The sequence below is a fragment of the Apteryx rowi genome, unplaced genomic scaffold (genome assembly GCF_003343035.1).
Source record: "Apteryx rowi isolate R43461 unplaced genomic scaffold, aptRow1 scaffold_9, whole genome shotgun sequence".
Lineage (NCBI taxonomy): Eukaryota > Metazoa > Chordata > Aves > Apterygiformes > Apterygidae > Apteryx > Apteryx rowi.
In genome coordinates, this window is record NW_020451204.1 from 1,846,679 (window position 1) to 1,859,717 (window position 13,039).

The window sequence follows — 13,039 nt, forward strand, 5'->3', positions numbered from 1 at the left end:
TGTCCTTGAGGTGGAAACTAGTCCTTAACCTGAACTGTGTGAATTCAAAGGTTCTTATGGGGAATATGTTATTTGCAAGCTATAGACTAGCGATCCTAGGTCTAAAGGCAAGAGTGTGGAGCAAGATCTTATGTGGGAGATGACTCTGAGACCTTCCTCTGACATACCCGGTGCTGACTGTGGACAGAGATGGACTATCCCCTGGATAGAGTCTTGTATGAACCAGATGGCTTTGGGAGAGGTCTTCCTCTGCTCCATTTTCATGCCCTGTGGAGGTTCAGATCTGGCGTAGCTTTTCTTTTGGAGGAAGAATGATATCTTCCTTTGGGACCTCTGGATGTCATGAAGGTTGTGTAGCATCACTGCTTGAACTGTGGTCAGAGAAAGAGGTAGCAGGATCTCTGCTCTTTCATGCTTCAAGGAGATAAGAAACTCAACCAGGAGATTCAGCCTGGAGGTGATGCATTTAGAGCATCCTTATGACCTGTAGGGTCCTCTCAGCACAGCTGCTGTGTGTAAGGAATCCAGCAGAGCAGAGGGGCAGCTGTTTGAGTAAGGGAGAAAAGGGAGGGTTGGGTTCCACCAAAAGATCTTCCCTTACTGATCTCTGGGGCTGTGGAACCTGCGTGACCTCCTTGGGTATCTTGGGCACATTTGTGAAGAGGCTGTTGAGGGCAGGAGCCACGTAGAGCCATTCAAGGGGACAGTCTGGTCTCGCACGGGAGTCCTGCATGCTGGGTCAGATATCACTGCTGGCTACATCTTGGGGGAAATGGAAGGTGAACCTGGTCATTGTGGGAAGCCAGTTTGGGTTTATTTTAGAAATACCCAGATCAAAGCCTAACTCCAGACCTCACTGTCTGCTCAGTGAGGCCTTTTGTTTATTTGTGCTTTTTTTTTTATAATTAGTCTCTTGCAGGCCAAGCAGTCCAAGAGACGGGGTATGTTTGGCACCATGTTATTTGCCTTCCCAGCTGCTATAATTTTCCCCTGTCCAGATGTGGGCAATGAAAAGATATGCATAAGTCCTGCCTGGTGCATCCTCTGAGGGGTAGTACAAACCCTGCTTTATCCCGCAAGCTAAACAACCAGTCCTCCTTGCCTCTGCCCTCTGCTGTTATTTATCAATTAACCCAATTGCAAATTATAGCCCTTAGAGGCTCCAGCAGTGACTGTGGCTCCAGGATGGAGGGCGCAGGGCAAACAACATGAGCAGACAGATGAAAAGGAAAGGTTGAGTGCCAGCAGCTCACAGAGAGAAAAATCCCTCTCCCAGGGTTGCTCAGCCGGCTGCTGGAAGACAGCAAGATAACCCCAGGCTCCCAATTTCCCAGCTTTGCCCCAAAAGTCTGGTGAGAGGCTGTTCCTGTGCTTGCCCAATGGCTGCCAGCACTGGCAGACTGTCGAGGCTCTTCCCTCTGCAGATGAAGATCTTCCCCCATGAAGTTCACTATATCTGAAGTGCCCTCGTCTGCTGCAAAAGTGACGCCTTACCTAGCCTCTCCAGAGTCTCTTCAGTTTCCAGATCAAATTTACTGGCTTTGCAAGGAGAAAGGTTCTCCTCCCACCCCCCACCCTTAAATGTGGGAGAGACTCACCTTTGTATCTCAAAGCCAGTCAGGTTTCTCACCTGCTTCAGCCTCAAAGATTTCGTGGCTGGAGCGTATCTCCTTTTACGCTGTGCCGGACACTTATTTTAATGGGCAGATTTTCTTTTGTTGTTGCAACTCAAGTCCCAGCCTCTGTAATGACCTCTGGGCAGATGGCTCCTGTTGCAGAACAGGGACTTTTAGTTCGCTCTTCAGTTTATGGGTCATGGCAGTTCCCATTTCCTTGTCCTGCAGCTGTGCTGACTCTGCAGGGCTAAGAGGAGCAAAATATAGTAAAATATACGGGTAAAATAGATATCTTAGTAGTTTAAAAGAATAATTTCTTCCTAGGTCTGTCTGGTGCCTGATCAAACCAGTGTCTGTTAGAAACATGGATCGTAACTTATAAGTGACGGGAGCCGGTGTTCAGGGTCGCCACGTGATGTTTCTGAAAGCAGGACTCAAACAGGGCCAGCTTCTCTCTTCTGATACTCTCTCAGGGATGGACTCTTTTGAAAGAGGAATCGTTGTGCTGGGAGAGCTCATCCCGTCGCCACTCTATCCATCATAATAAAGGTTATTAAAAGCCCTGCGTGACTGCCCTGTGCATCCCTGCAGAGAATCCTCTCTTGCTGGCAAGAGAGTCTTGCGAACTCTGCAGTGTAAGCTTAATTTTATTAAATATTTGTTTGACCAGAAAGGAGAAGCGGGACAGGATAAACATGCCTAAAGTAAATGTAAAATGACCTTTGGCTGTTGTCTATCAAATGCTCGGCGCTGCTGAGGTAGGGAGGGCAGTGGAAGGTGAAGGTGATCACACAACTGCCTTGAAATTCTGGCTACTGTGAGAATTTTGAAATATTTTGGCAGTGGATGCTCTATAAGCCCAGATTTACCCTTTATACTACCAGATCTAATCAGTATACAGGTCAAAAGAAGACAGGATTTATTCGCTTTAATATTTCTTGAAGTAAATTTTGCAGTTCCAGTGATGTTAGAAGACTTACACAGACTGGAAAAAGCTGTGAATCCAGACCTGTATCACTGCCACATCTCCCGTCCTGCTGGGGTTTGCAAACAGAATGATTTCTACCTGCCTCCTACCCTGCACAAGGGCTGGCTGTCATCATCTTTGCTTATCTAGTGACACCCTTGATTTCAGCAAAGTCGCTCTTTGAGGGAGATGATAGGACACCAGCCCATAAGCAGTGGATACAAATCACGAAGATCTTTGGAGCTAGAGTTTGGCTTGTGTCTTTTTTAAAAGCAAGAGGTGTTCTGTGAAATTCTGATCCAGATGTTAAACAGGGAGGAGAGGGGAAGAGGCCTCAGCCCGTTGTGTAGCCAGTGCTTAGCAGGGAGCTCTGCTGGTGAGACCTGAGGCAGTAAGACGCCATCTCCCACACGCTCCGCAGGGCCAAAAAGGGCCAAGGCTGCTCTTGATACTGAAGCAGCCATGAAAAGGAGGAGGAGGAACAGGAGGCAGAGGGATGTGTTGAATGGGAAAATGCATTTCCATGGTGCAAAGACGGTGCTTGGTGATGTGCTTACCAAATTACAGAAGTGGTTTGAACCCCTTGTAACTCCCACCACTCTGGTTAAAACACAGGAGACTTTAGGGACTCAGGAGTGCAAGGAAGTCTCCTTCCCTCTCTCTAGTGTGTCACTGGTCCCTGGACACCAGTGCCTTTTGCCTCGGGCTGCACTGAAAATTGCGATGCAAAGGAGCAAAGCTGGGCTGCTAGTTTTCCTGCTTCACGGTTCTTTAGACTTTATTATTGCTGATAGTTATACAACCCCTTTCTCCTCAGCACTCTGAGATCATCGGTGGAACTGTAGCTCTCTTTTAGATGATTTCTTCTTGGCTGTGCTGTGAGTAGAAGGTAGCCTTGCGGTAAGAGCCCAAGGGAGAGTGGGACCTGGTGCTCAGTTCCCTCTGCTTGACTGTGCTCACTGTAGATGTGGTTCTGCATGCTGGCAGACCACACTGTGCTCCAAGCTGGACAGGCATGAAGCAGCTTTGATCTGGAAGCCACAGAGAGCCTGTTCAAACAGGCCTATTCTGGACCAACATCTCCCTGAAAGGATATTAAGCTCAGACCAAAGCTCGCTTCTTCCTGGCTAACTTGGAGGGCTGCAAAAGAGCTCAGTATCCATCTGGACCTCTCCCTGTAGGCAGGTCCCTGACCTTCTCCAGGCTTCAATCCCTCATCCAGAAGAGCAGAATAGTAATCCTTCTCATGTCCTGTCTTCTTAGATAGCAAATAAACGGTTGGGTCAAAGCTGGTAGTGCAAATAATAATATTGCTTGATGTTTCTACCATTAGCCTTCTGCACAGATCTAGCATCCAGTGGATTTGTGTGCTGCACCATGGGGCACATGTTTGTGTAATGGACGGTAAAAGGGTGCAGATTTATTTTTCTGCTATGTGATTTCTGCTCTTTCTACCAGCATCTTTTCTTTCAGGAGGGTTGCCTTTGTGCTGGTTTTAAGTAGAGAGCTCAGAGACGAGAAAGGGAGGATTAGCAATTAAATACGCTCAGATGATGGCATGGTTGTGAAGGAAGGAGGAGGAAAAAATACTCCATAGTAATGTACTTTTGTTTTCTTTTCTCTTTGCTTGTAGGACAAAATCTGCCAGGGAATTGGTGTTTTGAAGACACTTACAGCATTCAATCCTTGTTCCCTTGGGAATACAAACTTTTCTAATCATGTCACCGGCCATGTGGAAATGGACTTGCCTGGTTTCTCACCTGCTGCTATCTGCCACAGTGTCGTCTCTTGCTAGGCAGCAGCCGATCCACCCAAAGAGGCCCTTCATCACTTTCACTGGAGACCAAGCAGAGGGGACCTTTAATCACTTGGTGGTTGATGAAAGAACTGGGCACATTTACTTGGGAGCTGTCAACAGGATCTATAAACTCTCCAGTGACTTGAAGGTCCTGGTGACCCATCAGACTGGTCCTGATGAAGATAATCCCAAGTGTTATCCTCCTAGGATAGTTCAAACTTGCAATGAACCTTTGACGCCCACTAACAACATCAACAAAATGCTCCTCATAGACTACAAGGAAAATCGGTTGATAGCCTGTGGGAGCCTTTACCAGGGCATCTGTAAGCTCTTGAGGTTGGATGACCTCTTCAAGCTGGGAGAGCCCTTCCACAAGAAGGAGCATTACCTCTCTGGGGTGAACGAGAGTGGCTCTGTTTTTGGAGTCATTGTTTCTTACAGCAACATGGATGACAAGTTGTTCATTGCCACTGCTGTGGATGGCAAACCTGAGTATTTCCCCACTATTTCCAGCAGAAAGCTCACCAAAAACTCCGAGGCAGATGGGATGTTTGCATACGTCTTCCATGACGAGTTTGTGGCATCTATGATCAAGATCCCCTCGGACACCTTCACCATCATCCCTGACTTTGATATCTACTACATCTATGGCTTTAGCAGTGGTAACTTTGTCTATTTCCTAACTCTGCAGCCTGAGATGATTTCACCACCTGGTTCCACCACGAAGGAGCAGGTTTACACCTCCAAGCTAGTCCGGCTGTGCAAGGAGGACACGGCCTTTAACTCCTATGTTGAGGTGCCCATTGGCTGTGAGAAGAATGGGGTGGAGTACAGGTTGCTTCAGGCAGCCTACTTGTCCAAGGCTGGAGCCATCTTAGCGAGGTCTTTGGGTGTTAGTCCTGAGGATGATATCCTCTTCACAGTCTTCTCCAAAGGTCAGAAAAGGAAGATGAAGTCCTTGGATGAGTCTGCTCTTTGCATCTTTGTCCTGAAAAAGATCAACGACCGCATCAAGGACAGACTGCAATCCTGCTACAGGGGTGAGGGGACATTAGATCTGGCCTGGCTCAAAGTCAAGGACATTCCCTGTAGCAGTGCGGTAAGTCAAGTGTCTAACCACCCAAGCTTAACTTCTTCATGTGCTTGTAGAGTGGGAGAGCTTAGAGCATGGCTCAGTGATTAGGGCAGGGAGCGAGGAACTGAGCCTGCTTCATTTCAGTCCTGGTTCTGCCTCCAGCTCACCACACGACCTAATTTAACCAGTTCATGCCTCAGTTTTCTCATGGACGAGCAGAGGAAGGTATCACTTTCTGACTTCCCAGGAATGTTATGATTGCTAATGAATTAAGCCAAGGAGCCTTGCAATCTTTAGGAGGAATTGGCCTGCTTTTGCTTTTTCACTATGTAATTCATTCGGGGTGAAATCATGCTTCCTTCTGAAGCGTTGGCTCATACCTTAACCAAAATAGGATTTAGATAATGTCAACGCCTTGCGCTGGTTTCTGTGTCTGCTGGTGGAATTTTATCTCCCTGAGCTGGAGCTGGAGTAGGATTTGTTCAGGGAGCTTTGTGAAGCTGGGGCTTCATTCCTTCTAGGGCTAAGAAGCACTGGTCATTAACCACCAAAGTCCCTTGTCTTGCTGTTTCTAGTCAGCTCTGCACTGTCTGTGCACTGAAAAATTAAGGCCTGACTACAAATCAAGGTTTAAATGCTGCAAGATTTAAGGGCAAGACTGGGGGAGAGCTTGGTCTACCTGACCTACAAACGGTCTTAAGAAAGTGTTTTAGTTTACTCTGTCAATTCAGTAAAGTGTCCTTGCAGAAATCCACGTCAGCCCAGCTGGTATAGGGCTGCCCTTGATATAATGCACAGAAATCAGCATTACAGCCTGCACTGCACCCAGGCTGCTGTAATAGTCGCCTCTCTGGGCTTTGATTTCCATCCTTAATTAGCTCTTTCAAGTGAGAGGCAAGTTCAAGTCTGAGCAAAGGGAATACAGAGAAACACCAGAGTGCTTTTCTGCCCCATAATCTCATGGCAGAGGCAGGACTCGGGGTAGGGGATTGCTCCAGCTTTTGTTTGCACTCAGGGCTCCTTTGCTGGGGGATCCCTGCTGCTGCTCCTTTGCTGGACAAGGAAGAGCACAGAGGGAAACTTCACTGCAGGGAGACTGATCCTGACTTACTCTGTCCTAATTCCCCTTTACACCTGTGCCCTCAGCAGCATTGTGTGAGCTCACGCTGCTCTCTCAGCCCCACGCTGGCGATGGGGAGGTTCAAGCCCTTCCTTCAGGGGGATCTCTTCTGTCTAGACCTGACTCAGTAGCAAAACTCCCTGTGGAGTATTGCCCAGGGAGACAGGCTGTGCCCAAATCTGGCTTTGATTTTTTTTGTTTCGCCTCAAGGCCTCTGCACATTCAAAGAGCTGCCTTTAGATTTAAGCTGAGAGTTTCCCACTGGAGTTACTTTCTCGGGCTGTTAAGTCTCTCCATGTATTTGCAGATCTACTCTGCTTGTGCTCCATACTGATGCTTTTAACATTGGACCTCTTGAATCAGGAGGTTTGGAGCCCGTCAGTCACTTGGCTCCTGTGGCTTTAGACAGGAACAAAAAGGCCAGCAGCTCTCTTGCGCCCCTTTTGGTGAGTCCTGGATGAAGACGACTGATAGGATTTGGAGGGACAGGATTGCAGATGTTGGGGAGAGGACAAGGAACGAGGGTCTGGGTGACACAAGGGGGGAAAACCCCTAGATCATCTTTGTGACTGCATTTCTTCACTGTAAAGCAGAGATGTTAATGTTTCCCAGCTGGAGAAAGAGCCTGGAGAGCCCTGAAAAAAACCCATAAGTCTGAAAAATGTAACTGTGGACTGTGCTTTCCTTAAACTGAATTTACTTAGAGCTGCTGGCAAGCCCTGTCCGAATTCAGCTGTGCTGCCTGAGGGATGAGGCATTACTGACTTGGCTGCTATAAGGTTTGCAGAGTCCAGCCACTAAACTTGGAAAACATTTGGTGGTTGGTGAAGTATTTTAGAGGCTGGATACATGTCCACCAAGCTTGGAAAACATTTGGTGGCTGATGAAGTATTTTAGAGGCTGGATACTTGTCCGTGAGGGCCTTGTCTCCTTTGATGATGTCCTGATTGCCATTGCATTGCTGCTCTCCCTTTCAGCGCATGCACCTGTAGCAGGTATAAAAGTGATTACAAAGCCACCAGTGTGACTTTTGCTGGTTTATGTGGGTGTCAAATATTTCTGTGCTAGTGCAGATAGAGACTTAGCCTGCCTGTGCTCAAGGCTGGAACTGGGCTTCAGCTTTGCTGTCCTGCCTCCAGCAACCGAAATCCTGCATGTGAACAGACAGAGCTGATACACTTGGCAGTGAGCAGATGGGTAGAGAGAAGCGGTGGGAAATCTCCATCAAGCATAGCAGAGAAACACTGTTAGAAGACATATTCCAGCCCTTCTTTGTGATATTAACTGTAGGGCCATGGATTCTGGAGCAGGGCTCACCACACTGTCCTTGCATCCTGGTGCATGGTCAGGTCTGGCTTTTGGCATCATATATTTTCTAGCAGGGCAATAACTGACTCAGAGAGTGTCGTGTGTGAATCTGCTTCTGTTTCTGCCTTGGTGTAATGCTTGTTCAAGGCCACTTCAGGGCAAATGAAGTCTCTAGGGGACCATTCTTGGCACAGCTCTCCTAGCCTGCAATATGCACACAAATAATTGCAGGGAGGTGGCCGCACAGCGCACTTGGCCGGAGCAGGAAAGCGCAGAGTCTGCAGCTTCTCCGGTCAGACAGCTTTGCTGGTGCAGCTGGAGCTGGGACAGCTGAGGTCAGGTAGGACCTGGCGGCGAGCTGGCCTGAAAGCACTGTGTCTCACGGTCAACCTGTAGTGGGAGACGCTGGGTCTCCAGATGTCCTGCAGAATTGGATGTCCTTGAGACTTGCCCTGGTCTGGTTTGCAAAGCCGGTGTGATGGCAAAAGACTGAAGCATAACTGTGTAACGAGTCTGTGCCTCTCGCATGCTGATAACGCATATATGTGGGAACTAAACCAGGGGCTGCGGGTTTCAGCAGTGCGACAGCAGAGCTTTCAGACTGGGAGACACGAAAGCCCGTAGATGAATGGAATATTGTCAATGCATGTTCCCCCTTCCATCCCTGTGTTATAGCTGTCCTGTTAATCTTCAGCATAAATCAAGGAAACCTGATCAATTTTTATGACTGGGCAGCTGATTTCCAAATTGGTGATATTCACTCAGGTGATGAATAGTTCCAGGTAATACCTCTCTGGTTTTCTTCTCTGTCAGTACCTTGCAAATACATGATAATAACTTATATTTAAATGGTATACTTGACCCCAAATGCTTAGAAATTCATACAATCAGAGAAAAATGGGACTGGGAAAAAAGAGCCTTATGAGGTCATCTGGTTTGCCCTTCTGCCTTACTTATAGCATTCTTGACAGATGTTTGTCTCACCTGTTCTTAACCTCCGGTGATAGAGATTCCTCTCTCTCCCAGATGATCTGTCTTTGCTGCTACGAAGCTTTTCCTTATGTCTAATCTAAATCTCCTTTCCTGATATTGAAGCCATTACTACTTTCATAGCCACAGAGAACACATTCATCCCCCTCCTCTATCTAGCAACTGCTTTGCGCATCACTGAAATGCGACAGCTCCTGTGGTGCAGCGCTGTGCATCAGTCTGTGCAGCACAGTGAGCAAGGCTGTACAGAAGTGCAGGGTGTTTGCAGAAGGAAGGGTCATTCAAGGGGAAAAAAGGTGTTTTAAAACTGAAAACAATCTTCATGTTGGAAAAAGAAGTCCGTGATTCAAGCATGCTTCCCAAGCTTCGTAATTAACCAAAAGCACTTTTGATACCATTGTGAAATGCTGGATTTTTTTTTAAAAACAAAGCCAGTCTGGGAGGAGGATGGAACTGAAAATGGGCCTTTTCAGTACAGGACTTGATCACTGATTGATTTTTAGTAGTATGGAATAGGATTAACAATAGGTGCATTTTGAAACCCACTAAAAATTGCTCTACAGGGAGACTCAGTCATTGAGTCAAGGGAATCTTTCCCACTGCTTCAGGGAATGGGCAGCTGAACTGCTGTGTGGGACATCCAAGGATGGAGGAAGAAGAGGAAGGTGTTGGAGACTGAGTGTGCCAGGGTCTACTGGGGAGGTGTGGATCCTTGCTGGAGCCTTGGCTTACAATGAAGCTCCAAATACGATGTCTTGCCAGCATGTGATCCCAGCTGTCAGCTTAGGAACTGGTTCCAGCCCAGGGCTGTTATCCTGGGAGATCCCAGGCTCTTCATCAGCCTGATCTGACTCACAGCATCACCTGCCACACTGCAGACTAACAAACTCAAGTCCCTGAAATGAAAAGGTGTCACCTCCGTCACTGTAGCTTTTACCGGATACACAGTGCAAATATCTGTCCAAGATAATCAAAGTGTCTGTCCCCAACTATTGCCTGGCTTCTGCCTGTTGCTGGTATTTTCTTTTTCTTTTGGCAGGAAATGGAGTTTGACTGTTCAAATTACTGTATTCAATCTCTTCCTGTTTTTCATGGCAGCGTTGTCACTTGGGGGAGAAAAGAAATGTTTTTGAAGCTGACCAGCCAACAAAAGGCCTTGTGTAAAGAGCTGGGCAATATTTTCCCAACACTTTGCTAATGGAGGGCATGCGGGGTGGTGTATTTGGGATGCGAGTCGCTGGCTGATCAGCGACTTGGCTACGAAGGCTGCTTCTGAAAAGATGCTTCAAGGCGCTGCTGCAGTTAGCAATGCCCAGACTCCTGTGAGTCCTACGTCCCCTCTGTAGGTCTGTTCCTCCCATGGGCTCCCTCTTGCTTTCCCTGCAACCTTCCTGCCCATCTCAGATGCTTCATGGAGCAGGGGCGCTGCTCGGCCTTTGGGCCACGTGGTGTGCAAGCCTGCTTCATGCCACCAGGCTAGGACGGGACATTCCTAGCTCCAGCGACAGAGGACAGTGTATATGGTATAAGATAAAGTCAACTTGACTCCTGACGCTGCTGGCAATGGGGTGGCAGCTATTTTGCTAGAGGTTGCCTGTTTCTTTAATTTCTTCTTCCTCCCAGGGGTGCGTCAGCTCGCATTTGTCGTTTCTGGTGTTAAAAACACACAGGTCTGACCAAGCACCTCTGAGATGCCGAGATGGGGAGCAGTGTTATCCCTGTTTTAGAGGAACGGTTGCTAAAGCGCAGTAAAACGTGACTTGCAGCTCAGCTGCTGAATCCTGGTGCTGTGCCCAAAGGTCCCAACTGCTGCGGGAAGAGGGAATAGCATCCTTGCTGTTGAGTTCCTCTCTAGCAAGGGGGATAGCAAAACAGATTCTTTTTTAAAAAGAAGAACATGGCCTGGAGTTGCTGGAAAGGGGGGGCTATTCCAGGGGGCTAGGAGAAAAGTTGCTTTACTATTAAATAAAAAAGAAAAAGGGATTGCTGTCTCTACCTGTCATTTACCCCACCATTTTCCCTTAAAAGAGAAAGGTTGGGGTGAAACAGAATGTTATTTATTTTTTCTTAGCCCCTGAAAAAAGGAATACACGGAAGGAGGTCCACGTGGTACTGTTGCTTTGACATTTTTCACACCAGCGCCTGTCTGTTTCTCCCAGCCTGGATCGGATGGGTATGTGAGCCTGCCTCTTTCCCTGGGGAATGACTCACAGTCACAGGAGCAAGCTATCGGTTTCATTAGACCTCGTAGTGTCACTGGGCTATCGTAAGTAAATCTCTGCAGGGTCGACGCCACTCGTGCCAGCACGGTAGGGTTTTTTTGTTCATCTCTGCTGGATAAACCACATATGAGAGTTTTGCGTGTGCTCCTTCAGTCCAAATTATACAGGCCTACGTTGTTGATCCGAAGGTCCTCCTGGGTTTCCTCGTTGCTACTCTGCTACGTCCTCTTGATGGCATGCCTGTCAGCTGAGTCTGACCRTCCGCCGTGTCTCTTAGCCAGGCTAAAAACAAGACGTAGTTAGTCCAAAACTGGAAGCTCGTATTTCCTCCCTCCTGGGAGATCTGCCTTCAGGACCCTTGAAGCTTAGAGGACCGCTTCCCGGCCAGCTTTTAAGGGTGCTTTCCTTGTTCTTGCTCTGAAGACGCGAGCAGGAGCAGGAACCGAAACATGGCACAGGGCCGTCTGCGCGAAGCGGGCAGGCTCAGAAATGCGGCAGCGCCTCGCGGGGAACGCTCGCTGGAGACTGCGAGGCGGCGCAGGCGGGCTTGTGACTGCCAGCTCCGTGTTTGTGCGGTGGGTCACATCAGTCTGCACTGGACGGCGCTGCGTGCGTGCGTGCGTGCGTGCGGGGCGTGTTGTCGGAGGGACTGGCTGAGCCCAGCAGCTCTGATAAGAGACGACAGGCGTCCTCCGTCGATGCCGCGAGCCGGAGGGGAGCGGAGGCTTTGCTGTAGGGGCAGTGCGGACACGCGGGTGAGGCGCTGGCCTGCGATGTCCATCGCTCAGCTCCGCGATTTGCAAGTTTCCCCCGTCCACCTTCTCGCTCCTGATTTCTCCGTCTCTCGAAGGCCTGACTGTTGCCTCCCCTGCAAAACTGACGGTGCTCTGAGGAGAAAGACACTTAATCGGGGAGAAATGTTGTTGCCTTGCTGCACGGGGCAGCTCGGGCAAGAGCAGAGCAAGGAGCTCTCTCCAGCAACGTGGCCGGCGTTTCCTGTGGTTATTGCCAGGGGTGGAAGCGACCAGAGGTGTTTGGTGCGGTGCTCCCCAGGCTAACGGAGAGCAGCTGAATTCAAATCTCCACCTCTCCGAGCAAGGTCTTGGCTCCTCTGTAACCAGGGTTAGGGAAGTCTCCCCACCTCTTCCTCTGGGAGGCAACTAGGCAGGCTCCTTAACTAATTAGCATTAATTCACTGATTAGCATGCCCAATGTTCATGGTCTGCCAGGGACAGGACAGTTGAGGCTTAATGGAGTTGTAAGGTCTCAGCGCTGGGTGAGCACAAGACTTCTCCGATAACTGTGAGCTCTCAGTTCAGCCTGGGCATAGCTTCTGGCATCCTTCCGGACATCCTCAAAAGCCCACGGCTAATTCGGGAGGACATGCAAATGCCAACCTGATGAGCGCTCATTTGCATGGCTTCTCAGGCACTGCGTGGATTCATCTTCACTTCTTCCTTGGTGACAGCCGTTCCTCCGAAGTGCCACCGCTCTGCTTGGAGCCAGCGGGGATAAGGACACTTCCCTGTCTCTGTAAAGTACTTGGCACTCCAGGCAGGAAAAGTGGCTTTGGAGGCCCTGGGGAAGAGAAAAACAAAAACTCTTAAGCACCTATGTAAAGTGAAGGTTGTACTTAAGTGCTATAAATCAGGGCCTAATTGCATGGAGAGGATGATTGTGTTTGAGGTATTAAGTACGTTCCTCAGTATTAAACACCTGTCCTTGAAAGGATACCTCCAGATCAGTGCACACACATAAATAATACTGGCTCTAATTAATTGCCTTCTTATTATAACCCCACCCCACAACCCCTCCTTCCAAAATCCTCATTTCTTTGTCTTAAAGTGGAGAGAAAAAAAGCAAGCTTTGGAAACAGCCTCCTTCTCAAACCCGTTTATTTACTTCCCAAACTTAAGGAAAGAGGAAACCCTATGCCTTTAAGT

General features: G+C 48.5%; 1 protein-coding gene across 1 annotated transcript in view; it reads left to right on the plus strand.

Moving 5' to 3' along the window:
* The first annotated feature begins 4,301 nt into the window (after positions 1-4,301).
* PLXNA4 (plexin A4) overlaps positions 4,302-13,039 on the plus strand; it is a 438,326-nt gene continuing 429,588 nt past the window's right edge. The window contains exon 1 of the mRNA XM_026091208.1: positions 4,302-5,480. Coding sequence (XP_025946993.1) covers positions 4,302-5,480 — 1,179 coding nt within the window. The remainder of the gene's footprint in view (positions 5,481-13,039) is intronic.